A 26,514-nucleotide genomic window follows, 5' to 3' on the forward strand; every position below is an offset into this window, starting at 1 on the left:
GAAGGGAAGGGCCATTTGTTAGGCCTGAACATGTGCCCGTGTTGAGCTCAACCCCAACACAGTTACTGACAGTCAATCTGTGAGGCCACTGTTAGCAGCTCCATTTTACAGATGAGGAAACTGAGGCTCAGAGAAGGGAACTGCCTTGCTCAGAGCCACCCGGCAAGGCTGTGGCAGAGCCACCAAGTCAGACTCCAAACTGCTCTCCCGGTGTCCACACCCACACCTCCCCGAACCCGTCCATCCAGCATCCACTTGTTCATCACTGCGTGCACTCCACAGGTCTCCCAAGCATCGTCAGGGGCTGGGCTTGTGCTACCCGGGGTGGGCGGCGGTGAATGAATCAGCACATTCTTCCTGCCCTTGAGAAGCGCAGGCTCCGCTGGCAAAGCCCATCGTGCAAGTTAACAAACCACTCGGCGGGGATGAAAACAGAGGGAACTTGAGGGTGGTTTGGGGGAACAGGGCAGTGGAGTCAGGAGCAGCTTCCTATAGAAAGTGACATCTCAGGGACACCTCAAAGCCGAGAGGGGGAGAGGGTGACAGGGAGAGGAGAAGGTTGTCCAGGCGAAGAGACCAGCCCGAACTCGGGCTGGGAGGCGGGAGAGTTCCCAGCATCAGCACCGCCCACCCCAGCCCAGCCACCCTCCCCCCAGCGCCCCACCCCCCAACCCCGCACCGAGCAACAGGGCCTCAGGCACCTGACTTTGATTCCACTTGGGCCAAAAGGAGAAGAGAAAAAAATAACAACCCAGCCCTCCCGCTTCCCGCCTGGTGCCTGGGAAATCTAATAATACTGCCGGCTCCTCTCAAGGCCAGATAAAAGGAGAAGGCACCATTTCCATCTGTAATTACATCTGACTCACAGAATGGTCCCAAAAGGGGAGTGGGACCCTGAGAGAGGCCCCCAGTGGGGGAGGGGCTGGGGCCCGGCATCCCTGGCTGAGTCAGGGCCCAGATGCTACTCAGAGCCACCAATTTCCTAGCCCCCCAAAACAGAGGCGAAAGATTTGGACGCTGACAGGCCGTGATGGCAGTCACCCTGCTCTGGACCGCACGCACTGCACACACACTCCCACCCACCTGAAACAGATGCGGAGCCTGCAGCTCTGCTCTCCCCGAAAGGTAGGTCACCCACTTGTTCCCCTCCTCCCTCGCAAGAGCTGTTTCTCTAGTCGAGCGCACACCTGTTAATCTTTTTCTAATAGACCATCCATCACTCCTATGAGCATTTTTCTGAGAGAGACAGTGAGCGGGAGAGAGAGATTGACAAATACACAGTGAGTGAGAGACCAAAGGGGGTGGTATGTGGAGAGGGACAGGGCAGCCACGAGAGAGATGGAGAAAGACTCGAAAGAGAGGTGGACTGATAGACAGACAAATATAGACCCAGGGAGTGAGAAGCAAATGCAGGGTGTGGAGAGACAAGACAGAGAGAGAAAAACAGAGATAAACACATAATGAAAGACCAAGATCATGGCACTGTGAGTCAGAGACAGAGCCAGAGAGTGAGAGAGAGCAGGCAGACAGACAGACAGACAGACAGGCAGAGATTGCAGAGAGGTGGCTGGAGATGGCAAAGGCCCACCCCATGGAAGAGGAGGTGCCGAAGGGCAGAAAAACCAAGTTAAGCCAGAGGCAGGAGGATAGAGGGCCGCTGAGGAGGGGCTGCAACCTGAAGGTGAGGCCAGAAGCAGAGGGAGATGGGGCAGGGGCAGGGCCAGCTCATCCCTGCTGGACGCCAGGCTTGGGAGGCCCAGCTGCCCAGCCTCTGGCCACTTCTGCAGGGCCAGATAAGGGCCCAGCTGGACAGGGGTCTCCAAGCTGCCCCCAGGGACCCCTTGAGCCCAACATCATCCTCGTGATAACAACGGCAGCTGGTGTTGAAACACCTCCCATGTGCCAGGCGGTGCTGAGCACTTTCCACGGATTATCCTGTCGAAGCTCAAACATCACCCTATAGCATCCACATTTTACAGCCAGGAAACCTGAGGCTCAGAGAGAAGTGACTGTCCCTGGCCACAGCCAGGCAGTGGTAAAATTCGATCTCAAACCCAGGTCTCCTCCCTCTGGCCCGCCCCACCTCCCCGTGGCCCAGGTGCCCTCACCTGCACCACTCTTCTGACCTCAGGCTCCAGTTCAGCACGGAAAGGTCACTGCCCTGCTTACAAGCCTTCCATGGCTCCCCACTGCCCTAAGGATAAAGCCAGTCTCAAGACCCTTCATGGATTGACAGCCCCTGGCCTCTTGGGCTGTCTGCCCTGCCCCATGGGCACATCCTCCTTGAGGGCTCAGGGTCTTTCGTAGGAATGCCCATGCTCCTGCGTCTGTCCCTCCTTTGTCTAATGAAATCCCAGTCATCCTTTAGGATCCATCTCCAGTGCCATCGCCTCCAGGAAGTCTTCCCCAACTGCAGTTCACGTTGGTGTCTCTCTCCCCTAAGTCCTCACAGAGCTGGAACGTCAGGTACTGAGCCACTCCATCTTCCTCTTCCCAGAGTCACCCCAGATCTGGCTTGGCAGTGACTTGCTGAGACTGCTGAAAAGAGAATAAAGCCTGACCCTCTCTTTGTTGTCCGACGTGGTGAGCATCCTCTAGCTCCAGGACAGCCTGGTGCAGCTCCAGAGGAGTCATGGGCCGGGACGGGCGAATGCTGGGAGAGGGAGGGGCTGAGAGAGCCTGCTCCCAGGAGCAGTGCCTCCCCACCCCTTCCCGTCGGCCTCCTGGAACCTCCAATTCAACCTCAGCATCTCAGCTTCTCACCGCATCACGCTGGGCAAGGCAGTCCACCTCTCTGAGCCTCGGTTTCCCCATCTGCCCAGTGGGGACAAGACACTCACCCCGCCTGCCCTGGGGGCTGCCGAGGGGATCACACCGGGAAGATATGTGACAGCAAATGATGACAGAGAAATCTGGCTGCCCAAGCCGACCCCGCCCACCTGCCTGTCACGCAGCCTCAGTCACAGACTGTTCCGGGCCCACTCCCCTCCAGGGCTATGCCGACTTCTGCACCATCTGACCACCTCATGGGTCACACACAGGTCACTGCCTGGCTGACCCCCACTTTCCCCTGTCACCTCCTCCTAGGCCAGTCCCTGCAAGGAGTAGCTGTGGCCATGAGGAACCTGGTGACACTCCCTTGTGATTTTAGCAGCAGTGGCCACCTAAAAACCACGGGCACCCACAGTCTCACCTCATTCGAGCACCTGTGACCACAGAGGCCGGAGTGGCCCCACTTCACAGATGGAGCCGGAAAGCAATGCCCAGGCTCTGTCCTGCCCTCACCACCGGCCCCCCTGGGCCCCCACCCGGTGGCCACACCAACCTCCCTGCCGGCAGGGGCCGCCACGATGCCTCCCTCTGCAGTCACTTGCTTTGCGGGAGAGGGGCTGCGAGCGTTCACCGGCCTCTCCTCCAGCTCCCCCCTTTCTCCCTGGCCCCTGGCAGCCCTAGGCCGCCTCTCTCTGCAGGCAGCACCTCAGGGGCTGCTCAGAACAACCTCAGGGGCGGAGGGCTTCCTGCCAGCAGCGTGTGGGAGCCAGGGATGTGGAGCAGAACTTCTCGCGCCCACCACAAGCAGGCCCTGCGCAGAGCTTGGCCAAACAATGGCTGCCGCTCGGAGCTGCTTTAAAGAGAGTATTTTTTAAATCCTCCCTCCCCCTCACTTTTTCCTTAATTAATAATTTTTTGAGGCTCCAGACACCAGCTGGTAAACTTACCCCGAGGGTGGTGGGGTAACGCTCCAACAAGTATCACAAATCTTTCCTAACGAGTGCACACCTACTGTGCGCCAGGCTTCGTAACGCATCGAACCCTCCCAGCTACTCCGGGAGTAGGGGGTTTCTGTGCCCATTTCCAGATGGGGGACACTGGCCGAAGGAGGCCAAGTGACTTGCCCAAGGCCACCCTACCAGTCGACAGCAGAACCAGGGATGGAGCCCAGACCTGGAGCGGCAAATTGCAGCTCTCTGGCAGTGGTCTTCAGGTGTGGCCGGGATTGGCGGGGGGGGGGCGGGGGGTGGGCAGAGGAGGGTTGTTAAGACCTGTCTTGAGGATGGTTGTGAGGACTCAATACACCAGGCTGGCTCGCGGCCTGGCACTTGGTGCCAGGGAGCCAATCCCTATGACGGAAAGGGCACGAAGTTAGGGCACCTGCTTGTGGATGAGAAAGCCAGGGAGGATCCTTTGAAGGGGCAGAGAGCACCTGCTGAGGGCAACCCAGTGGGGGGACCAAGAGGGGTCCTACGGTGCCAGAGAGAAGAGGCTCCCCCGTCTGGAGGCTAGAAAGTTTGCCCTCTTCCCTGGTGGTGCAGTGGTTGAGAGTCCACCTGCCGATGCAGGGGACACAGGTTCGTGCCCCGGTCCGGGAAGATCCCACATGCCGCGGAACGGCTGGGCCCGTGAGCCATGGCTGCTGAGCCTGTGCGTCCGGAGCCTGTGCCCCGCAACGGGAGAGGTCACAGCAGCGAGAGGCCCGCGTACCGCCAAAAAAAAAAAAAAGAAAGTTTGCCCAAAAGGACGTGGCAGAAGAAGTGAGGGGGGACAGGCCAGGCAGGAAGACGCTGAGGAGGCTTGGGCAGGGACCATAGCCTGGCCTGAGGCTGGGGCTGCGGAGAGAGGGAGAAACTGGACCCAGAGGATGGAGCCACCCTGGCCACCGTGTCTGGCCGTGAAGGGGTGGCTGGGAAGGCAGGAACCAGTAGTACACTGGCAAACGGGCCTCTGAAAAATACAGCCCTGATTGGCAGCGTATGTCAATTTCCATGGTGTAAATACTCCCACCATGGCCAATTTCAAGCTACCAACTGTTTATAACGATGGGCTTGCAAAATCCTTGAGTATGAGAAAACTGGCTCTTGCGAGCTGGTTCCACAAGCCCCTGGCAGGGATGGTGCCCAGGCCCTGGTGTAGCAGGACTGCGACAGGCACCCTTGGCCCTGCCCCACCCAGAAGCTAGAGCCAGCACCCCAACAGAGCAGGTTCCCTGTGGGGCCTTCCCCGGGGATGCTGGGCCAGGCAAAGGCCAGAAGGCCGGACCCTAGGCGAGGGGGTCCAGCCTGCCTGTCTCACCAGCTTTACCCTGCAGACAGCCTCCCCAGCCCTCCCCAGAGACACTTAGTTAAGCCGGAATAACTGGCAGACAGGCAGCCCCGCGCAGAGCGTGGCGGCAGCCCCAGGGGCCGCATTTAAGTAAATTGAATGAAGACAGTGCCTGGTGAGCAAATGAAGAGGGAAACGAGAGTGTGGCCCCCCACGGGGCACAGCGGGGGAGAGGGGGCCTGCAGAAAGAGGGCCACGGGGAAGCCAAGGAGGCGTCAAAACCCTAAACTCTGCGGTGGTGTCAGTCTTGCCACACAAAGATGTGGGTTCAAATTCGGCCCCTGACTGGCTATGGGACCTTGGGCCAGTGACATCCCCTCCCTGGGCCTCAGGGTCGCCAACTGCCAGACGGAGTGCCTCATAGGAAAGGGGTGCAGCTTAAGGGAGGGACCCCACCTAGCAGCTGGGGGATAGTGGGAGGCAGAAAATGATGTTTTTCCAAATGGATCCAGGGCTGGACTTGTCCGGGCTGTCACCCGGGGTGTGACCTATGGATTGGGGACATCTGTGCGAACCCCCCAGAGCCCTCCATCCTGTGTCCCCACAAAGACCCTCTTGTACACATCCTCCCTGTGCTCCTGCTACTTCCCAGAAGCCATGCCCTCCTCCATGTGCTATCCCCCATTGGGGACCCTTTCTCTGAACTCATCTCACCTGTGAACCCCCAGCAGTACCCCCGATGGCCTAGGGGGCCTGGGACACACCAATCAACGCAGCCAACACCCTCCCTGCGCCCCACGCACCCAGAGCTGAAGACAGAAGAAACCACAGGTTTGGCCGAGAAGGGAGATGGGGGACAGCCTCCGCAGGGCACCCCTGGGGCCCCTCAGTGCCGTGGGGCTGTGGTGAGGCGGGGAGTAAGTGGGGGACGTGAGGGGCAGGAGGGCGTCCCACCTGCGGAAGGTATCAATATGCCGCAGATGGAGCACAAAGGGCCTTGAATATCAGTGGAAAGGTCTGAATTTTCTGCCAAGGTCAGCGGGCGCTCTGGAAGTTTGGGGACAGGGGCGCTCCCAGTCTCTGGAAAGACCACTCCAGCCGTTTTGGAGAGAAGAGACGGGAGGGTCACATGGAGAGGCGACAAATGGAAGTTAGGAGTCTGCAGGGACTGGCGGGGGATGGGTTGTGGGGGACCTGGTGTCCACGCTGGGAGGCTCAGAGGGAAAGGAACCACATCCCCCTGTCCACACCCCAAGGGGCCATTCGGTCACTTGTTGACCCTGAGCTCCACCCTCTCTGTGCCTGGCCCTGGGCTGGGCACTGAGGTCACGTGGCTGAAGGGGACGCAGGTCAGGGGAAGACAGACAGACGGCGGGCGTTCGACAGGCCCCGCGGGCCCCGCCTCCCGACACTCGCCTGCTGGTGGTGCTCAATGCCCATGCTGACGGTGTTGACCAGGATGGCCATCATGATGCCCCGGTTGAAGTACTTGCTCTCCACGATGCCCCGCAGCTTGGCTCGTGTCTCCCGCCACACGTCTCCGCACAGCCAGGCAGCCCCATCCTCCTGCCCCTCCTCGTCCTCCTTCTCCAGCTCCAAGGAGGCCCCGTCCTCACCGTTCCGGGCCCCGGGCCCGCCGGCCTCGTCCTCGCCGCCGCCCGAGCCCCCGGAGCCTGAGCCCCCGGAGCCTGAGCCCTCCTGGCCCAAGTTGCTGCTGCCCAGGCCTGAGGGCGGCCGGCCCGCCTCGTGCTGGCAGCGGGGGCAGCTGGCGGGGTCGGAGGCCAGAATGGCAGAGACGGGCTGCACCGGCGTGTGGAGCGTTGAGTCCGGGGGGCTGTGTCGGGGGCACAGCTCTGGAAAAGAAGCCGAGGCCGGGGTTGGTGCCTCGGGTCCCGCAGGAGGCGGCCCCCGCGCGCACTAGGCCCGGCCCAACCTGGGTTACCACTCGTGTGTGCCCACAGGGTCTGCCTGGAAGCTGCCAGCCCTGCCTGGAGGCCAAGGGGCTCGTGGGTCCTGGGGAAACAGCTTCACCCTCTGGGCTTCGTTGGCCCCCGAGGAAAAGCTGGCACCAGGAACACCCACACACCGGGGACACGGGGCGGATCCTGTGGTTAATACGTGGGATGAGCCCAGAGCCGTGTCCTGCCCTGTCACTTCCCGCCCCGTGGCCCCAGTCTGGTCACTGAAAGACCCTTCAGAAACCCCAGCCCCTCCCCACCGTCCTCTTCATGATATCATGGAGCTTGGAAAACGGCTGAAAAGGCCATTGTGGAGGGTAGACACCCCTCAGAGGAAGCCAAGGTGGCCTCGGCATTCCTCAATTCTCCCGCCCGTGTGGGGGGCCTATCACCAAGGAGGAAGCGTGGAGCCGGGGCAGGGGCAAGCCCTTGCTCTAGAAGCACCACCCCTACGACTCCCCCCGACACAGCTGAGTCGGGGTTAACCCTGGGAGGGGGCTGTCATCCCCCCAGCTGCCCAGGGAGAGTGCGAGAAGCTGGGCCGGTCTTGGACCCACGTTCTGTGATCTGTGAACCATTTCAAAGGGGTGTCAGAGGGGCTCTTTCTGGATAGTTTGGTTCCTTCTTTATATTTGTCTGTGTTTTCCTAGAATACACAGGTTTGGCTTGAGGAGCAAAATATAAATACATGACGTTAAAGGGAAAGAAAAACCTGCAACGTCTACCGTCCATTCCACACTTGCTTCCAAACACCTCCCTGTGTCTGGACAAGGCTCTCTGACTCAGTCACCCTCTAGACCGGTGGGGCAGCCGGAAGCCCAAGGGTGGGCCACGTCAGTGCTGGAGGTCACGGCAAAGCCCTTCCCAGCCCAACTGTACATGGGGCTGGGCCCCCTGACACTTGTTTCCCAAGGAAGGGAGATGGGGGAGGCACGAAGGCCCAGGGCAGGGGGCACGGCCTCCCTCTAGAAGCCTGTCTAGGGCTTCTCTCCACGAGGTTTCCACGGAGAGGGCGATGGGCGGCAGCAGGAAGCCCTGAGCTGTAAACACCCCTCCCCGCGTCATCCAGGAACGCGGGGTGCCAGCCTTGCCCGCCCCCAGCTCCCCTGTCCACGTGCTGGGCCAGCCCACGGGCCACCTGGAGCCTCCAAGACCACGCCTGGACGGCTGGCCGCCAGCTTGCCTCCGAGAACCTCAGGTTCCCAGAACGTGAGACCTACAGGGGCAGGGCCTGGGGGTGGCCGGCTCCCACAGCGCACGGCCTCATCCTCACTCCACGGCGGGGAGCCGGGCCGTCCACCGTCACAGCTGCGCCTACTCTGGGCTGATGCCGGCTGACTTCCTTGTGGGCACTGCCTGGGGGCAGGACTCGGCCTGGGGTGGGGCCCACCTCCTGTTCCTGTGGCCCTTTGCCTCCTCCTACGGGAGCGGTTCACGTCCCGTGAGAGGTGGGCTCAGCAGAGCCTGCAACTCTGACGTCCCCAATGCCGAGCTTTGGTCACTGACACTGTGACCTTAAGGGACCCCCTTCATCCCTCTGGACGTTAGTTTTCCCATCTGAACACTGAGGCTAATACTACTCACTCTGCTCCCTTCGCAGGACTGTTTTCTAGAACAGATGAGGAAACAAATGGAAACCCCTTTTTAAGCCTACGCAGCTAACTCTCTGGAACCGTCTACAGTGGAGAAGGAGAAATGGCCCCAAGGCAGGAGCAGATCACAGTGTTCGTGTGTCCCCAGCATGCCCCGCCTCTCCCTGCAGGGCTGGCCACGGCCCTTTCATTCCAGGTGCCTGACATGCTGCTCAGGTGTGCTAGCAAGCCGGCAGGCGGCCACAGGAACCCATGGGGGATCAGCGGGGTGAGAACGGAGACAGGCTACAGTGGTGGAGGGATTTTATAGTTTCACAAGACTAAGGACAGGCTATTGTTCATTCTTTCAAGCGTGGTTCCCAGGGCAGAGGTTGAGTCTCTGTGCACACGTGGGATCCGAAGAAAATTCCTCCAGGGCAGGGCTAGGTCCCCCAAGCGCAGGGCTAGCCCAGGCCAGGCACCAGCAGGTGGTCAGGAAAGGGGGCAGGGAACCCGGGAGTGTGGACTGGAGCTACCAGGGGAAGGTCCGGGTTCTGAACTTGCTGGATACCTCTGCTTGTGCTGGGAAGACAGGGCACGTTTGCAAACAGTGCTCTTTCTGAGTCCCCAGCTAGAGGCACACGAGGCCTGCGCAGGGCACCCTGGAGGTCAGGGGAGGTGGGCCACTTACTGTAGTGCCTGGGGTCCTTGACGTGGGGCTTGGGCTTGGTGGAGCCGGGTGCCCCCGGGGCCTGGCGCCGCCTCTGCAGGGCCTGGTAGAGGCCCAGGGCCCGGCGCTTGGCCTTGCGCAGGATGTGGCAGACGTACTGGAAGATCTCCTCGTAGCAGTCGCCGGGCTCGGCATAGCTGGCCACCGTGCTGGAGGACAGGTCACGCTGCCGCTGCTCCAACATCAGCCGGTGTTCCCGCTGCTTGGTCTCCGAGAACTGGGTCGCTATGACAACGAGGCACAGGTTGATCATGAAGAAGGAGCCCACCTGTGACCAACGGGAGGAGAGGACAGGGACAGAGGGGACGGTGGGGTGAGAGGAGGTGGGAGCAGGGGCGGGAGGGTGGGAGAGGGAGACGGAGAAGGAGAAAGAGAGACGGGGAGACGGCGATGGAGACGGGGAGACGGCGACGGAGACGGGGAGACGGCAACGGAGACGGGGAGACGGCGACGGAGACGGGGAGACGGCGACGGAGACGGGGAGACGGCGACGGAGACGGGGAGACGGCGATGGAGACGGGGAGACGGCGATGGAAACGGGGAGACGGCGATGGAGATGGAGGGACGGAGGCAGGGCGAGAAGCAGAGGGATACAGAGGCCGAAAGGAAGACCGGAGGAGGGGCAGGGGCGGATCCCAGACATGGAACAGGGAAAGAGACAGCCAGAGACAGGGGGGTACAGACAGACAAGGGCAAGGAGGGACACCAGGGGAGAGTGAGACAGGCTCAGAGAGGACAGAAACGGAGGGTGTGGGAAGCACAAAGTGACGGGCGGGTGGGGACAGGGAGAGAGGAGGGGAGGGTGGAGCGCCCAGAGAGACGGAGAGGCACGGGCACAGATAGGGACAGGAAAAGAGCGCTGAGGCCTTGCTCTGGGAGGAGGCCGGGGCTCAGGACAGCGGTGGCCCAGGCAGCTCCCCAGGCCCCCCTGAGGCCTGCTTCCAAGCCCTCTCCCCTCAGGCCCCTAGGCCTTGGCCACGGCTGCCCTCCCACCTGGGACATCAGCGCTGAGGGCAGGGAGGGAGGCACAGCCCCCCTCAGGCTACCCGGGCCCTGAGTCGCACCCCAGCCCTGCCTTCACTACGGCCCTGACTTTGGGCCTCCAGACAAGAAAAGACAAGCTTCCCTCAGCAAGGGCTTAGCTGGGCATCTTTATCTGGGCTTGGATGGGGAAAGGCTACCTGGCTAGTGCTAGGAATCTGCCACCTCAAGTCCCAGGGCCCAGCTCCAGGGGCCACCGCAGGCAGAAGAGCCCCAGTTTCCAGAGGCAGGCGCCTCCCAGGCACATGCTAAGCCTTTGAACAGACTCAGCGGCAGACTCGCACCTGCCAGAGGGAGGGGGCAGTGTGCGTTTCACCCTCCTCCAGGCTGCCTGCCAGAAGGTTCCTGTAGGCCGCAGCCCCAGTCACTGATCCCCCTTCCTTCCTCTCCCCCACAGCATAGCTGGGGAGCTGGGGCTCAGGAGGGGTTGCGGGAGCGGGGCGGCTTCCTGGCCCAGAGGACTCTGGGAAAACCCCCTGCCTCTAGAGTAAGAAGATGCCTCACTCATTTGCTCTCTCCGCATTTCCTGGAGACCCGCTCAGCAGGCCTGTGTGAGGGGCGCGGACCCACCCCGTCTGCTGGGAGCTCACACCTGGCAGCCTCTACCCAGCCCGCCTCTGTGGCTGCTGTCCCTGGGTGACCCGGCAGCTCCCCATTCCCTCTGGACCTCCATTTCCCCATCAAAAACATAAGGCTCGGACGAGCTTAGGACTTCTGCACTCAGAAGGAGTCCTGGGGACCTGCGTGCAAAGGCTGAGGACCCCTCACCGGCTGTGTGGCCCAGGCCAGACACCTCACCTCTCTGGGGCTCAGGGTCCACAGCTGGGAAACAAGCAGGTGGCCCTGCGTGGCCAGGGTTGTGAGGGTAAAAGAACGGCACAGTCGCTCAGCCTCTGCTCGCTGGATGCTGGAAAACTCAGCCTCCCCAGCCTCCTACCAGCACCCTTTCTCCCGTGACAGGGCCCCCCGGGCCCAGTAGTCGCAGCAATCATAGCAGCAGGACACGTTTATTGAGCATGTACTGTGTGCCAGGGGCTGTGCAGCCGCAGGCTCTGTCTCCTCTAACCCTCCCCAGGGCCCGTGAGCCAGGTGCCATCACTGTGAGCTCAGGGGGCTAAGGGTCCTGCCCAGGGTCATGCTGGGAGTTACCAACCCCAGACTCCACCCCTAAGTCCATGAGGAGAAGCCGATGAAGCGTCCTCCAGCCTCTCTCTGGAACTCAAGGCTCCTCTCGCAACCTCAGTGGTTCACAGTCCCCCCACTGCAGGATTCCATCTGGCCTCAGGGTCTCTGTGAGGCGCCCCCTGCCCAGAAGGCTCTTCCTCTGGCTCTTCCCCCTCCAGCCTTTAAGGCTCAATTCTGCCATCACCTCCTCCAGGAAGCCTCTCCCTTTCCCTATCCCTCCTCCAAGCCGGGTGAGAGGCCTCCTGTGGGCTCCCTCAGCCTCTTGGGCTTCCTTCGGTGGTGGCTCCTAAGATGCAGGCTGGTACCTGTCTGCTGTAGCCCATCTTCCCCCACAAGGCTGTGAGCTCCCAGGGGGCAGGGAGGGCCTGACTCACTGCTCAGTACCCAGCACTCGGCTCAGGGCCTGGCGCAGAGCAGGCTTCCCCGAATGTGCTAGGGAATGAACAAGCCAGTGGATGGACGGCAATGCTGAACAAAGCCTGGGCCCCTCTCTTTCTCTCTAGGGCGTCTCCTCATGGGTCCAAGGCCCCTGCACCCCCAGGAAGGCATCAAAGCTAAGCCAACAGCGGGGGTGTCTCAGGTCGGCTTCTGAGCCCCCGGGTCAAAGTCCCAGCAGCCCAGGATGGGGTGCTGCCCTGGAGTCCCAAGCGCGCTCTCTCCCACGGCCAGGAAACCAGAGATCCCAGCCCTGCAGCAGCAGGGGGCCAGCAGCGACTCTCCCAGGAGGGAATCACCTTGACATCTGGGGACTGCGCTGTGGCTGAAGCTGCGCCCGGGCGTGACAAGGTGGATGAGCTCGTTCTGGGGAGACCGTGCAGGGGAAGGCGGGAGGGGCCGGCCAGACAGCGGGACCTCTCTGGGGGCAGAGAGAACACCCCTTCCTCTCCAGGTCTCCCCCACAAGACAGAGCTGCCCGAGAGCTGGGAGTCCCTCCGAGAATTTCAGGGAGTTCTACCAGTTCACAACCAGGCTCAGCCTCCCCTCCAGACCCTGCCCGGGAAGCAGCCCCGGGCTTCCGTTTCACAGCATCTCATCTTCCCACCCCAGGAAACGAGGGAGGTGCTGGAGCCCTTGAGACGCTCCCATCCTGAGGCTGCATCCCTGCTATGGTCATAAAAGGATGTATTCCCAAAGACTACGAGGCAGAGAAACACAGGCAGGAGCAGCGGGTGGACTTAAATGCCCAGAAATGAGAAGAGAAGGCAATCGGAAGTGATGGATGCCTCCACGGCCACCCCGACGAGCTCCCTCAGCCACCTGCTGCTCGGCTGCATTTACAAACCGCCCCTCCTGCTCTCTCCCACTCAGCACTCGGGCTCTGCAGGGGCACCCTGGGGACTCCCAAAGAGCCCCGCCCCCACTCTGGGGTCCCCTGGCCCATGGGTCCCTGAGCTTTTGCCCAGAGAGCCCCAGCTCCCCTGACACTTACTATGATCAGCAGGATAAAATAGATGAAGTTGTAGAAGGAGTGCGCGTCCATCACGTAGTACATGATCTCCACCCAGCCCTCCAGGGTAATCACCTGCAGCCAGGACGGAGCAGAACAGGAGAGCGAGAGCCTGAGACGGCTGAGCCTCCAGGAAGGCGGGCAGCAAAGGGGAAGCTGCCCCAGACAGAAGCCCCGCTGCGTGCCAGGACACTCGACACGTGTCCCCACTCATACTTCTCCCAAGGGCTCCACGGGGCAGCCATCCCCATCCCCAACACGCAAGTGAGGAAACGGAGGCTCAGAAGGGTAGGACACTCGCCCAATGTCACACAGCCAGGAAGGAGTGGACGAGGGACTTAACCTGGTGCCTCTCGCTCCAGAGCCCCCCACCTTCCAGTCTTCCACACCAAGGCAGAAGGACTGGAAGCAGGGGGCCCTGGGCTGCGGCGCCAGCTCACCCCCTGGGCCACTCTCTGAGCCTCGGCTGCTTCTTCAGTGTGTGGGATCAACAGAGCCTACCTGGCAGGGTCAGGGCGCAGCTCAGGTGAGCCCGGGACGGGGGCTGTGAGAAGCCTGGAGTGACTCTGTCGCCCATGCGCTTTCCCAGAGAGGAAAGCAGAGGAGCCTTGGGCGAGACGAACGCCCAGCGCCCCCAGCACCGCGGTCTTGTTCGCTTCTGGCAAATGCACAGAGCGTTTGCCAGGTCACTGCCACCCACCCTCTCGGGGCCGAAGGGACCCAAAACGCAGCTGCTGGGCTGTGATGACATCACACCTTGCAGCTCTGAATTCTGTGATCCTGTTGCTCCCCAGAGCGAAGCGTGCCAAGCAGACCCCTCAGCGGCTTCTCAGCCACCACCCTCTGCACCTGCCCCATCCTTCCTTCTGACGACAGCAGGAAGGCAACCTTGACTGAGCACTCACTGCACACCAGGCTCGGCTGGCATCATCTGGTTTATTCTTCTCAGCCACTCAAGGTCGGGGGGCAGCTGTTATTACCCCCATTTTAGAGATAAGAAAACTGAGGCACAGAGGCATCAGGCAATACACCCGAGGGCCTACAGCCCTTTCTTCGAACCTCAGTTGCTCTGTCTGTAACATGGGCTGATAGTGCCTGTTGTGCCAGCAGGACGGGTAGGTTTCAATGACACGGGTGGCAAACCCCCAGCACAGAGCCCCGCCTGCCAGGTGAAGCTGCTCACCCCACCCAGCATGGGGGCCGGCGCCAGGCCCGAGGGCCCCACCTGGAAGATGACGATCCAGGCGTAGCCGATGTTGTCAAAGTTGATGGCGCCCTTGTGGGGGTTGGCGCTGCCTGTGCGGCACACATTGTAGTAGCGGTTCCAGTTGACACAGAGCCCACTGGCGTTGAGGTCCTGGCGCCCCGCCCCAAAGTCATAGACGTCATCCTTGGACAGGCAGCACTCGCGGCCTTGCTCCTTGAGCGGGGGAATCTCGTGGCAGCCCATGATGCCGTTGTCCCCCGACAGGGAGCAGATGAAGGGCATCTCGTCGTCCTCCTCCGGCTGGTAGTAGGGGGGCAGGGCCACATCCCCTTGTCTGTCCACAGGTGATGGTGGGGAAAGAGGAGAAGGGGAGGGGTCACTGCCACACAGCATGGCAAGACTGGCCCAACATGCCATCATCGCCTCCAGGCCTTCGCACATGCTGTTCCCCCTGCCTGGGACACCCTTCCCCCCCTCTGCCATGGTCACCAAAACTCCCACCTGCCCACTGTGGCAGTTCCGGGGTCCCCCCCAACACCAAGAGGGAGCCTTCCCTGGGGGAGCCTCAGGGAAGACTGGGCCCTGCACTCACCCCCGTTATTGCTCTTGGGGAAAAATGCACCCAACTCCCCTGGGCGGCTGGAGCTCTTTTAGGGAAAGGACTGGGTCTCAGCATCCCTAGTACCCACACACTGTGGTCGGAGCAGAGTAGGTGCTTAATATACAAATGCTGAATTTTGCTGATTCAACAGATGAAGGTAAGATACCTTCCTGCCCCACCCTCTCCCATCTATGTGACCTTGGGCTGGTCACTTCCCCTCTCTGGACCTCAATTTCTTCATCTGTAAAACAGAGATGACAATGCCTGCACTGCCCATCCTGTAGAGCTAATCTATGATTCACTGCAATCCCAATCAAAATCTCAACATGATTTTGTCTATGAAACCTGGCCAGATGGTTCTAGGATTTATATGAACAGGAGAGCAGTCAATACAATTTTTTAAAAGAATAAAGATGAGTGGAGCGCAGTCCTCCAGGAGAACAAAATACTCTACAAGTATGATTATTATTAGAGTGTGGTATTGCAACAGGAACAGAAAGAATTGTGGAACATCACAGAGCACAGGGACAAACCCAGGTATAAAAGACAACTTAGTATATTATAGAGACACCTTTTGAGGTCCATGGGGAATGGAAGGACTAGTCAGTAAATGGTGTTAAGACATTTTCTATCCATGTGGAAAATAAAAAAGTTAGATCCTGGGCTTCCCTGGTGGCGCAGTAGTTGAGAGTCCGCCTGCCGATGCAGGGGACACGAGTTCGTGCCCCTGTCCGGGAAGATCCCACATGCCGCGGAGCGGCTGGGCCCGTGAGCCATGGCCGCTGAGCCCGCGTGTCTGGAGTCTGTGCTCCGCAATGGGAGAGGCCACAACAGTGAGAGGCCCGCGTACCGCAAAAAAATAAAAATAAAAAAAAATAACAGTGAGATCATTTTACATCCATCCAAACAGCAAACATTTCAGGGCTGATAATATTGAGTATGGGGAGAGTGCAAACACGCTAATACACTATTGGTGGGAGTGTAAGTTGACATGACCTTTTTAGAGGGCAATTTGGCAACAACATCCATTAACAATTAACATGTAGACATCCAACCCAAATACATATGGTCCCCAGACAGTTTAATAAAGGCACTACTGCAATTCAGTGGAGAAAGGATGGACTTCTTCATCAGTGGTACTGGGACAATCGGTCATCCATATAAAAAATGAATCTTGACCCCAACCACAGGTCGTACTAAAAATTATTTGAAATGGAATATAGACCTAAATGTGAAAGATAAAAACAAGAAAGCTTCTAAAAGAAAACACTGGAGGACAGTTGGTAACCTTGGGTTAGGAAAAGATTTCTTAAACTGGATACAAAAAGCATACTAGGAAAATGATTGCTATCTGGTCTTCATTACAACTGAGAGCTGCTGTTTGTCAATCAAATGACACCATTAAGAGAGTGAAAGCAGAAAAAGAATAAAAAGAAAAAATTTTTAAAAGGAAAAGAAAAAACAGAAAAAATATAAAGGAACAAAATTTTCTAAAGAAATAAAAAACAAAAATATTTTAAAAAGGAAAAAGAGTGAAAACAGAAGAAAAACAAAAAGAAAAAAGAAAAAAATTTTAAAGACAATAAAAGAAAAAATATATAAAGGAACAAAAAGAACTTTTTATTTAAAAAGAAATAAAAAGGAGAAAGAAAAAAATTTAAAAGAAAAATAACAAAATTTAAAATATTTTTTTAAAAAAAGAGTGAAAACAGAAAACTTAGACTGGAATCAAATATTTGCAATATATATATATCCACCAAAGGACTCAAATCCAGGATATAAAGGTCTGCTACAAATTTATAAGAAAAAGAAAGGCAATCCAACTTTAACATGGCAAAAGACCATACAAACACTTCACAAGGAGATACACCAATGGCTGATAAACACACGGAAAGGTGCTTATTACCACTAGTCATCAGGGAAATTCAAATTAAAACCACAATAAGGCACCTCTGCACTCTCACTAGAATAGTAAAAATTAAAGGACTGACAATTCCACATGTTGCTGAAGGATGTAGGGCAACTGGAACTCTTAGACTTTGCTAGCGAACATTTAGTGCAACCATCCTGGAAAACAGTTTGGCAAAATCTACTAAAGCCGGGCTTCCCTGGTGGCGCAGTGGTTGAGAGTCCGCCTGCTGACGCAGGGGACACGGGTTCGTGCCCCGGTCCGGGAAGATCCCACATGCCGCGGAGCGGCTGGGCCCGTAAGCCATGGCCGCTGAGCCTGCGCGTCCAGAGCCTGTGCTCTGCAACAGGAGAGGCCACAACAGTGAGAGGCCCGCGTACCGCAAAAAAAAAAAAAAATCTACTAAAGCCAATAAACATATGCACTCCCTTAACCCAGCAATTCTACCCCTGAGAATTTACCCAAGAGAAGGAATGGCCATATCCACCCAAAGACATGGACAAGAGTATTCATCAGTCATAGAGCCAAAGAACCAGAAACCGCCCAGATCAACGGGAGAATGGAAAAACACATAGTGGTATATTCACTCGGCAGAATCCTCACAGCAGTGAAAAAGAAGGAGGGACTTCTCTGGTGGTCCAGTGGGTAAGACTCCACGCTCCCAAAGCATGGGGCCGGGTTTGACCCCTGATCAAGGAACTAGATCCTGCATGCATGCTGCAACTAAGAGTCTGCATGCCACAACAAAGATCCCCCATGCCACAACTAAGACCCGGCACAGCCTAAATAAGTAAATAAATAAATATTTTTTTAAAAAAATAAGTAATCTAGAGATGATTTTTTTTAAAAAAATGAAAAAGGAAATACACAAGCAACAACTTGGATGAACCTCACAGACACTGAGACAAAGATGCAGACACAAAAGGTAACGGCCTATATGATTCCATCTAAAGAAACCTCAGAAACAGGCAAAGGGAATCTATGGTGATAGAGGTCAGAATAGCTGCTACTTCGGGGTGAGGGGGAAGGTGACTGGGAAAGGGCAGGAGGGAGCCTTGCTGGGGACAGTGAGTTTCTCAGGGTAGATTTACAGTGATGTGCAACCCAGGTTAAAACCTCACTGAGCACTTAATAGCTGTGCCTGCTACTGAGTGTAATTTATACCTTAACCAAAAAAAGTATTTTAAAAAAATGGACACAGGGGCATACCTCGGTTTTTTTGAGCTTTTCTTTATTGCACTTCTTACAAATTGAAGGTTTGTGGCAACCCTGTATCGAGCACGTCTGTCGGCGTCATTGTTCCAACAGCATTTGCTCACTTTGTGTCTCTGTCACGTTTTGATTATTCTTGTAATATTTCAAACTTTTATTATTATTATATTTGTCGTGGTGATCTGTGATCAGTGATCTTTGTTGTTACTATTACAACTTACGGAAGACTCAGATGACGGCTAGCATCTTTTGGTAATGAAGTACTTTTTAATTGGGGTATGCTCTCTTTTTAATATTATTGCACACTCAATAGACTACAGTGTAGTGTGAACAGAATATGCACTGAGAAACCAAGAAAGTCGTATGACTCGCTTTACTGTGGTGGTCTGGAGCCAAACCCGCAATATCTCTGATTTGACTAGACATTATGAGTCTAGCCATTGATCACAAAGATCGCAAGCATACACGATGCTCCCTGCAGGCTTGTACGTAAGAGCAAAAACTTGGAAACCTCGCAAGGTCCATCAACAGAAGCTGGCTCGCCAGCTTCTTATTCATTCGTGGAATAAGAAACACTGATGAAAAACACACTCAAGACATGCTGCCAGAGCCATTCTCAGTTTTAAAACCTGTCTGGGGTGTAAATAGTCGTGTGTGTGCATTAATGCCTAGACAGAATCGGCAAGAAGGGACCAGATGCTTTGCAGAGGACACCAGACCAGGGCTCAGATTCCGGGCCCTGCCACTTCCTAGCTGGGTGACATCGTCCTGATTCTGTGCTCATCAAGAACACTCCGAATGACCACCTGGGGTCTCCTGAGGGGCTCATGTGCCTGGAGGGATGCTTCGCGCACACTCCCCGCGGGGCAGTCACAGCGGGCTTTAGAGTCAGGGGAACCCAGGTTCTAATTCTACCTCTCACTTCGCCAAGCTGGGTGCCCTGGAGCAAGATTCTCCTCTCTCAGCCTCCGTTTCCTGGTCTCCACAAGGGATCAAAAGTCAAGCATCACCTCCACGGCCCCTGTCACACAGAAGCGCTTCATCCTTGCTAACCAAGTAAATAAACTGGTCTAGAGATACCCAACAATCAAGAAAATAAACGCACAAGTGACATAATTGCAGACAGAGATAGTGCCAAGAAAATCAAGCAGGATAAGGCAATAGAGGGTCTGGGGGAGGGGGATGGTGAGGGAAGGCCTCCAGGACAAGGCGACATCAGGGCTGAGCTGGGATAATGAGAAAGCGGCCATGTTGGAATGACCTAGAGAAAGATCCATATGGCATGGAGGGGCCTGGATGAGACCTGAACCCAAAGCTGAGAGCTCATACCTACCCGTCTCCATCTTTGAAGGCCAGACCAGGAGAAGCAGGGTCCTCCTCTCCTGCTGCCCCAGGCCCTGACTCAGGGCCCACCTCTTCCAAATGACTGACACAGTGAGGGCACCCCTGCCCCCCACAGGGCTCTTACCCACAAGGGTGCCCCGTCCCTGATCTACCCAGGTACCCTACTGTTCCCCCACAGTGATGGGCGGGTCAGTCCCCTTCCCCAGGCTTCCCCCTGGCTCTCCAGCTTAGCTCCACCCTCACAACCAACAATCAGGCCAAGAGGGAGGTCCAGCCCATGCCCGTGTAGTGTCCCCAGGGACAAGAACTGTCCCTCCTGCAGTCCTCGCTCCCCAGGGGCAGGAACTCTGCCGTGTCCTTCTGCTGTGCCCTCGGCCCGAGCACGGGCTGGCAAGAGCTGCCACTTGGATGAGTTTGTCGAGTGACAGGATGAATGAAAACGCTTTTTTACTTCAGTCTCCCTGGGGCCTGGCACACAGCAGGAGTGCACTAACGCCTATTAGTGAAACAAAATGAAAGTATAGCCGTGTCCAAACACATATGGGCATGCATGTACACTCAGAGACGCTGCTTATCCCTCGTCGCTGAGGTTCTGTAGATGTCACATTTCTCAGATAACTCAACGCAACTCCTCCAAGAGCGAAAGCTTGATTTCTGTTTACACAGCTTTGGACAATCATCTCTCGGAGGAGTTGCTCACCCCACTGCTTTTAGACACAAGTGGGCCGAATGCGAGCTGACCTTTCCCTGATGACTCAGAGCCCCTGATAGGAGCGTCTGTGCTGTAATTAGAAAGCCAGTTTCCATGTCTGCTTTGAAGGTTTTCTGTCTCTATTCCTTGTTGTCCCCACTTCTGCTTGGATCTTAGCCGCCCTTTTTCCTCTTACCCAACCTCCTTCTCGTTTGCTGCTTCCACTCTTTTGGTCCCAATTCCCAAGTAAGTTAAAACTATGTGTTAAGTTAAGAGTCACTAGGTACTGAATTAGCATCTAAGGGCCTATCTTGGGCTGGGACTTTTTGATACCAATTCTGAGAGCCCAGAGGACTTCTGTGCTCATTCTGGTGTCCAGCCATTCATGAGAGACCTACCACCAACTCACCTGGGCACATCCCTTAATCTCCCTGCACCACTGGAAATAAGGATCGGGACCAGGTCTCAATGTGGAGACCTTCCTAGTCCTGAAACATTCAGCGCCACTGATGCCCCAGCTAAAGCTGGCCAGGAGCCCGGGGCAGGCGGGTACGGGGTGGGGGTGGGACTGCACTCACATTGTGAAGTTCTCCTCCAGGAAGCAGCGGTTGCGCAGCAGGCCCGCCCAGAGCTGCACGCCGATGATGCCAAAGATGAAGAAGACAAAGAAGCAGAGCAGGAGGACATTCCCCAGCATGGGCAGCGTGTCCAGGAGCAGGTTCACCAGGATCCGCATACCTGAGAGAGGGAAGGGTGGAGGGATGGGCAGACAGGGGCAGAGGTCCCGGAGAGGACAGAGGGAGAGCAGGGTTAGAGGAACAGAGAGGGGGCAGTGAAAGGAGAGGCGGGACACGTGGGCAGGGGCTCCTTACTGTCCTCAGCCTGCTCAGTGGCCACCAGACAGACTTCCTCCTTGGTACCTGCCCCTCCTCCCAGAGGCCACGGAAATGGCTCTGGGCCCCATGACACTTACACTAGATTCTGGGTGAAGAGGCAGGCATTTGTGGAGCACCTTTTATGTGCCAAGCGCCCTTCTGGGTAATGCACAAATATGATCTCCTTCGTGAGGGTGGTAATATTATCCCTATTTTATAGAAGAGGCAACTGGAGGTTCCTAGAACTGAAGCTACTCGCCCAAGGTCACACAGATAGGAAGCAGCAGGGTCTGGATTTAAACCAGGTGTCCTGACACCAAGTTAGCACTCTTTCCACAACCCTCAAGTACCCGGAGGCCTAGGACTGAGGCCAGCTCATCTCCCTATGCCCAGCACCCACCCAGAATGGGCACAGTAGGAGCCTAATAAGTGTCCTTCATCTCCGGGGCAGTCAGTGGTTCCCTGACCTTGCCAGGACACATCAGTACCAGCCAAAACCACCCTGCTGACCCGCCCACTGCATGATGGAACCGGGCAGACCTCTCAGAGCCACCTACAGAAGAACCCTGGCCAGCCGAGGGACTCAGACCTGGCCTGATGCCAGAGGAAGAGGACTCTTCCTTTCCTAAGAAAGGGCTGCGATGAACAACCCAAGGCAGAGGCAAAACAGAAGGTGGGGAAGTGGGAGTGGAGACAGACATCCCCAGGGAGGGCGACGCGTGACCTGAAGCGGGCTTCAGGCAGGCATGGGAAGGGGGCAGAACGTGTGCTCCTAGGGAGGTCTGACATCCTGAAATGCCTCAGGTAGGGAAAGCCTGCGGAAAGCACATAGAGCTTTAGAGAGATTTAGAGAGATTCGGGTTCAAATCCTCACCCTGCTAGCCTCTGGGACCTGTGGGACCTGAACCAGTCCCTTCCCCTCTTGGAGGATAAGGTCCCTCAGCAGACGGGCCCAAGAAGACAGCAACCACTCTGCAAAGATTCCCCAGCTCAGGGCCCACAGCCAACTCTCAGCAAACTCCGGGGCTCCCGCCCCACAGAGGAAGTGGAGATGCTCAGCTTCCGGCACTGCTCCACACACTTACCACCCTTCACGTCTGTCTCCCCATCCTTCCCTTCTGCCCCTCCTGCCCTGGGCTGACCCATCTGCACCCTCCGTGCCCTCTCTCTCCCCGCGGGCTCAGTACCCCGGCTGTGAAAAGGGCCCAGCTCTCCCAAGTCTGGGTGACATCATCTGCACAGCTTCAGTAACTGTCTGCATGTCACCCACTCCCTCCTGACTCCTCAGGAGTCACTGGAGAATCCGCAGGAATGCAAGCCCCAGACAGGTGGGTCACCTCTGTAGTTCTGCCCAGCTCCCTTTCCCAGTCCTATGAAAACAGCACCAATTCTCCCATTCCAGTCCTGTGGTTTGGGTGGGCTGACATGGAGATCACATGACCTAGGCCTGGCCAATCAGCATAGCCTGTTCCTCTAGCCTCAATGATTTGTCCAGGATGGGCACGTGACTCCATCCAGGACCAATGAGAGTCTGCACTGAGACTTCTGCTGGAACTACAGGAAAAGAGATGCTCTCTTTCTGCAGAGGTTACAAGCTGGGAGGAGTTAAGCCTGGAGCTGCTGGGGCCATTTGCCTCCCGGGAATAATGCCTGCCTGGGGTTGAAGCCAGCCCAAGGAAGGCAGAGCCCAGGACAGAGAGGGAGTGATTCCTGATAACACACTCTACAACACAAATCTGGGCACGTCATCACTATGTATGAAAAGTGCTGGCATTCTTATCAGTTACAGAAGCTGTGGTTTGTGGACCCCTGGCAGGTTGGGGGAGGTCCGTGGAAGGACTACGGAAGGTCCATGAACCTTATGGAATTGCTGTAAAGTATGCAAGTATGATGCCATGAATTTTTCTGGGAAGAAGGTCCACGCAAGTGTCTGTGGCCCCAAAGAGTGTCAAGAGCTGGTGGGTCACCCTTGAGCGCACCCCCCCCCAAGATCCTGTGATTCCTGTGAACCCTGCCTACCTCTGTAGCCTCATCTTCCTCTCTGCCTCCCTCCGTCCCCAGTGTGCATGCTATGTCTAGCAATATCAAATTATTTAAAGTTCCATAAAGCTACCATGGGATTTCACACCTCCATGCTTTTTTATTCATGCTGTCCCCTCTTTCTAGAACACTCTTCTGCCTCTCTTGTGCCTGGCAAACCTCTATTCAGCCACCACATCTCAGTTAAGGGTCTGCTTTCTCTCTGTGAAGACTTCCCATACCCTTTCTAAGCCCCTCTCCCTCTCTTCTGTTCTGGGCAACCTCAGCATCTCTGACCCAGCCTAGGATGGACAGTTGTGCAGGTTGCACAACCTTGGAGGTACCATTTACATCAACATCCAATCTTCTTCTAACCCTAGTGTGTAGTCATCTGTTTACCCTCCTGTCTCTTCCACTTGGCTCTAACCTCCTGGGGGCAGGGCCTGTGTCTATGTCACCTCAGTGTTCTTGGAACCCAGCAGGTCCTGGCCCAGAGCAGAGGCTCATTTATTGAATGACTGCTTGTGAATGAATGATGTGCTAAGTCATAGGGAGGGAGTGGAATATTGGAGAGGGGAGGATGGAAGGATGGTGACAAGGAGAACAGTGGCCCTGTCCAGATTTTTATTTATTCCAGGAGTGATGGCTGAGGTAGTTTTTTTTTTGTTTTTTGGGGTTTTTTTTTTTTTTTTTGCGGTACGCGGGCCTCTCACTGTTGTGGCCTCTCCCGTTGCGGAGCACAGGCTCCGGACACGCAGGCTCAGCGGCCATGGCTCACGGGCCCAGCCGCTCCGCGGCATGTGGGATCCTCCCGGACCGGGGAACGAACCCGCGTCCCCTGCATCGGCAGGCAGACTCTCAACCACTGCGCCACCAGGGAAGCCCCTGAGGTGGTTATTCATGAGGGTAGTTATTTGAGATTTGCATCACAAGCTCTGTATGGAGTGATTTCCAATCAATAATTAATGCCCACCCCCATCCTCCCTCCCCACAAAACTAGGTCAGCCTCCTCTTGGGAAAGGCAGTGGGGCTCCTTTGTAAGCTCCTGCTCTCCAATTGAGAGCAAGCCAGGGTGAGTGAAGGCTCAATACCCCACCTCGCCACGTCTGCCCCCCGCCACTGCAGGGTAGCCAGGGGGTGTGCAGAAGAGGGAAGCGAGAAAACAGAGCAAGCACCCTGCAGTCCATCCAAATGTTAATTCAGTTGCAGGCCTTTCTGATGCCCCATCATTCATTCACTCATCAAACACTTATAAATACTGTTGCATATGAGGCACGGTGCTGGGCACATGGGGAAACCAAAATCCTCATTTTTTTACGCCCTCATTTTTTACCCCTGCTGGTAGAGCTTGCAGTCTACCAGCAGGGGGTCAGGGGACCACAGTGTTGGGGAAACGGACCATGCCTGGGCAGTGAGGGCAGCTCCAGGCCCATTCCTGGAGGGGCTGACTCGAGCTGGGCCCTGCAGGATGCCGGGAGCTGTGGCAAAGTCGCAGAGGGGTGACCGTTCAGAGAGGGCATCCAGACTGTGCTTGGGGGTCTAAGGAGGGCGGGGCTCTCTGTTAGGTGGCTGGTCAGGGTGGTCCATGGGCAGATTTCTAAACAGGGCGAGCGCTTGGTCAGCTCTGGGCTTTAAAGGGGAAGGAGTAATCCTGGAGGACAGGACAGAGGCAGGAGGCAAGCACGGAGGGCCAGGTGGCAGCTGTGAGAAGGGGTGAGATCAGAAAGGCCTGGAGGAGGCAGCTCCTCACCATCCCAGCCCGCTTCTCCGTGTCTGCTCCCCGGGCCCAGCCTGTGTTGCTCAGTTAATTACATTTCTCAGTTCTCCAGGACATTGAAATTCTGAAACGCTCCTGAGAACCTGCCAGGCTGGCTTCCCTGAATGGCAGCCCGGTCCCTCCTCCCCTCCTGCCACCCTCTGCTGAGCTGGGCCGCAGCTCACTTCACAGCCCCCCTGGGGCCCGGGGAGTCCCAGGGCCACAGAGCCACCACATAATTAGCTAATTAGGGGCTCAGAACGAGTTCATCACTTCCATGCCAGGAAACAGGGGCTACGCGATTAGGGAGCCCGGGAGGACCCCGTGAGAGCCCAGCTAATCCTCCTTTTATGCCCATGGTCAAGTAAGTAATTAGCTAAGGCAAATCCGATGGTTCCACTCTGCCCTCATTTCCCCTGGCACTGTGTACAGGAGAGAGAGAGAGACAGACAGAAAGTGAAACAGAGAGAGAACTGTAGACAGAACAGAGATGGAGAGAAAGAGAGACAGAGAGAGACTGCCTTTAAGACCCATCACCATCTGCCTCGGACCATCCTTCCTGCTCGTCTCCCTCCAAACCGTCCCCCAGCCAAAGCCTCCTCCTCCAGGCAGTCTTCTCTGATTCTCACTCCCAGATACTTAGGAAGGCTTTCTGCATCTAGTTCCCCCATGGCTCTCCTTTTTCCTCTCTCAGGATGAGCTTGCCTGGTTCTGCTCTCTTAGTGTGACTTTTGAGGCCTTCAGCCTGGGGTGGGGACCAGGTGTGCCTGGGTGAGGGCAGGCTGCAGGCGACCCACGAGCGTGGTTGAGGGCCCTGCTTCCCTAGTTAAGAAGGGAAAGAGGACCCCGGAGTCCTCAGAACATTCAATGTAGCCCCTGCCCTGATGAGCACGCAGGGCATCAACCCACAGCAGGACATCTGGGCCCCAGTCCTGGCTGGGCGTCCTTGAAACAGTTTGCCCTCTCTGGGGCCCAGAGGCCTCATCTACAGAAGAGGACGGGGGTTCCTGTCCAGCCTCAGAAACACCCCAAGGCCAGGACACCTCCGAGTGGGGTGCCCCCAAAGTTAGAAGCCTCCAGCAGCCCAGCCACCCCCGTGGGGAAAGTGTAAATCTTCATCCCAACTGCCCCCATCCCCCCTTCACAGGCCCCCACAGCCTGGCTCCAGTCTATCTCCCAAGCCTCGCCCCCCACGCCCTCCACGCCACACCTGAACCCGCTGCTCCAGCCAGACAGCAGACGCGCCCGGCGCCCTGGCTCCCCACCTCCGCACACTCTGCCCCCACTCACACCGCCCCCCACTCTCTGCCACAAGGGGTCCTTTGCTATTGTGCTGCTGGGGGCAACGCCAGGGGCACTTCCCACGGCAGGACGGGGTCCATGCTGGAGCCAGACTGACCCACTTCCAGTCCCTGGAAAGCCCAGATTCTGGGTCACCGCCGGGCCCTCAAAGTCGCCCAGAAGTCCATCTCTCCACCATTTTTAAAACTCAGCTGCGTGGTCGCCTCTTCTGGTCCCCAGGCTGAGCTCGTGCTCCCGCAATGAGCTGCCACAGCCCCATCCTCCCTCCGTCACAGCGCTTGTTACGCTGTCGGCCTTCATCGCAGCTCTGCCCTCCTCTCCCCGCCGGAAACCAGGAGGGCAAGGCCCACCGGGGTGTTCCGCATCCTCCGACCCAGCCCAGGGCCTGGCACAGAGTGGCCCCTCTGAGGAGGGCAGCTTGAACGAATGTAGGAGTGATGGCCGAGTGGACGGATCATTTCAACAAGCGTTTAGTGAGGGCCTACTACGTGCCAGGCACTGTTTTAAGCTCTAAGGATGCATCCGTTTAAAAAAACACACAAAAGGGACTTCCCTGGAAGTCCAGTGGTTAAGACTCCTAGCTTCCACTGCAGGGGGCAAGGGTTCCACCCCTGGTCCTGGAACTA

The 26,514-nt window shown here is 57.0% G+C and overlaps 1 protein-coding gene across 8 annotated transcripts in view; it reads right to left on the bottom strand.

The window, feature by feature from the left end:
* CACNA1I (calcium voltage-gated channel subunit alpha1 I) overlaps positions 1–26,514 on the bottom strand; it is a 117,187-nt gene that overhangs the window by 33,445 nt on the left and 57,228 nt on the right. For all 8 annotated transcript variants that reach the window (XM_060306839.1, XM_060306843.1, XM_060306838.1 and 5 more), the window contains 5 exons: positions 20,515–20,674; positions 14,198–14,513; positions 12,955–13,047; positions 9,261–9,567; positions 6,457–6,893 (listed from right to left, as the gene is read on the bottom strand). In XM_060306839.1, the coding sequence (XP_060162822.1) occupies positions 6,457–6,893; positions 9,261–9,567; positions 12,955–13,047; positions 14,198–14,513; positions 20,515–20,674 (1,313 nt within the window). The remainder of the gene's footprint in view (positions 1–6,456; positions 6,894–9,260; positions 9,568–12,954; positions 13,048–14,197; positions 14,514–20,514; positions 20,675–26,514) is intronic.

Source organism: Globicephala melas, chromosome 10, assembly GCF_963455315.2.
Source record: "Globicephala melas chromosome 10, mGloMel1.2, whole genome shotgun sequence".
Taxonomy (NCBI): domain Eukaryota; kingdom Metazoa; phylum Chordata; class Mammalia; order Artiodactyla; family Delphinidae; genus Globicephala; species Globicephala melas.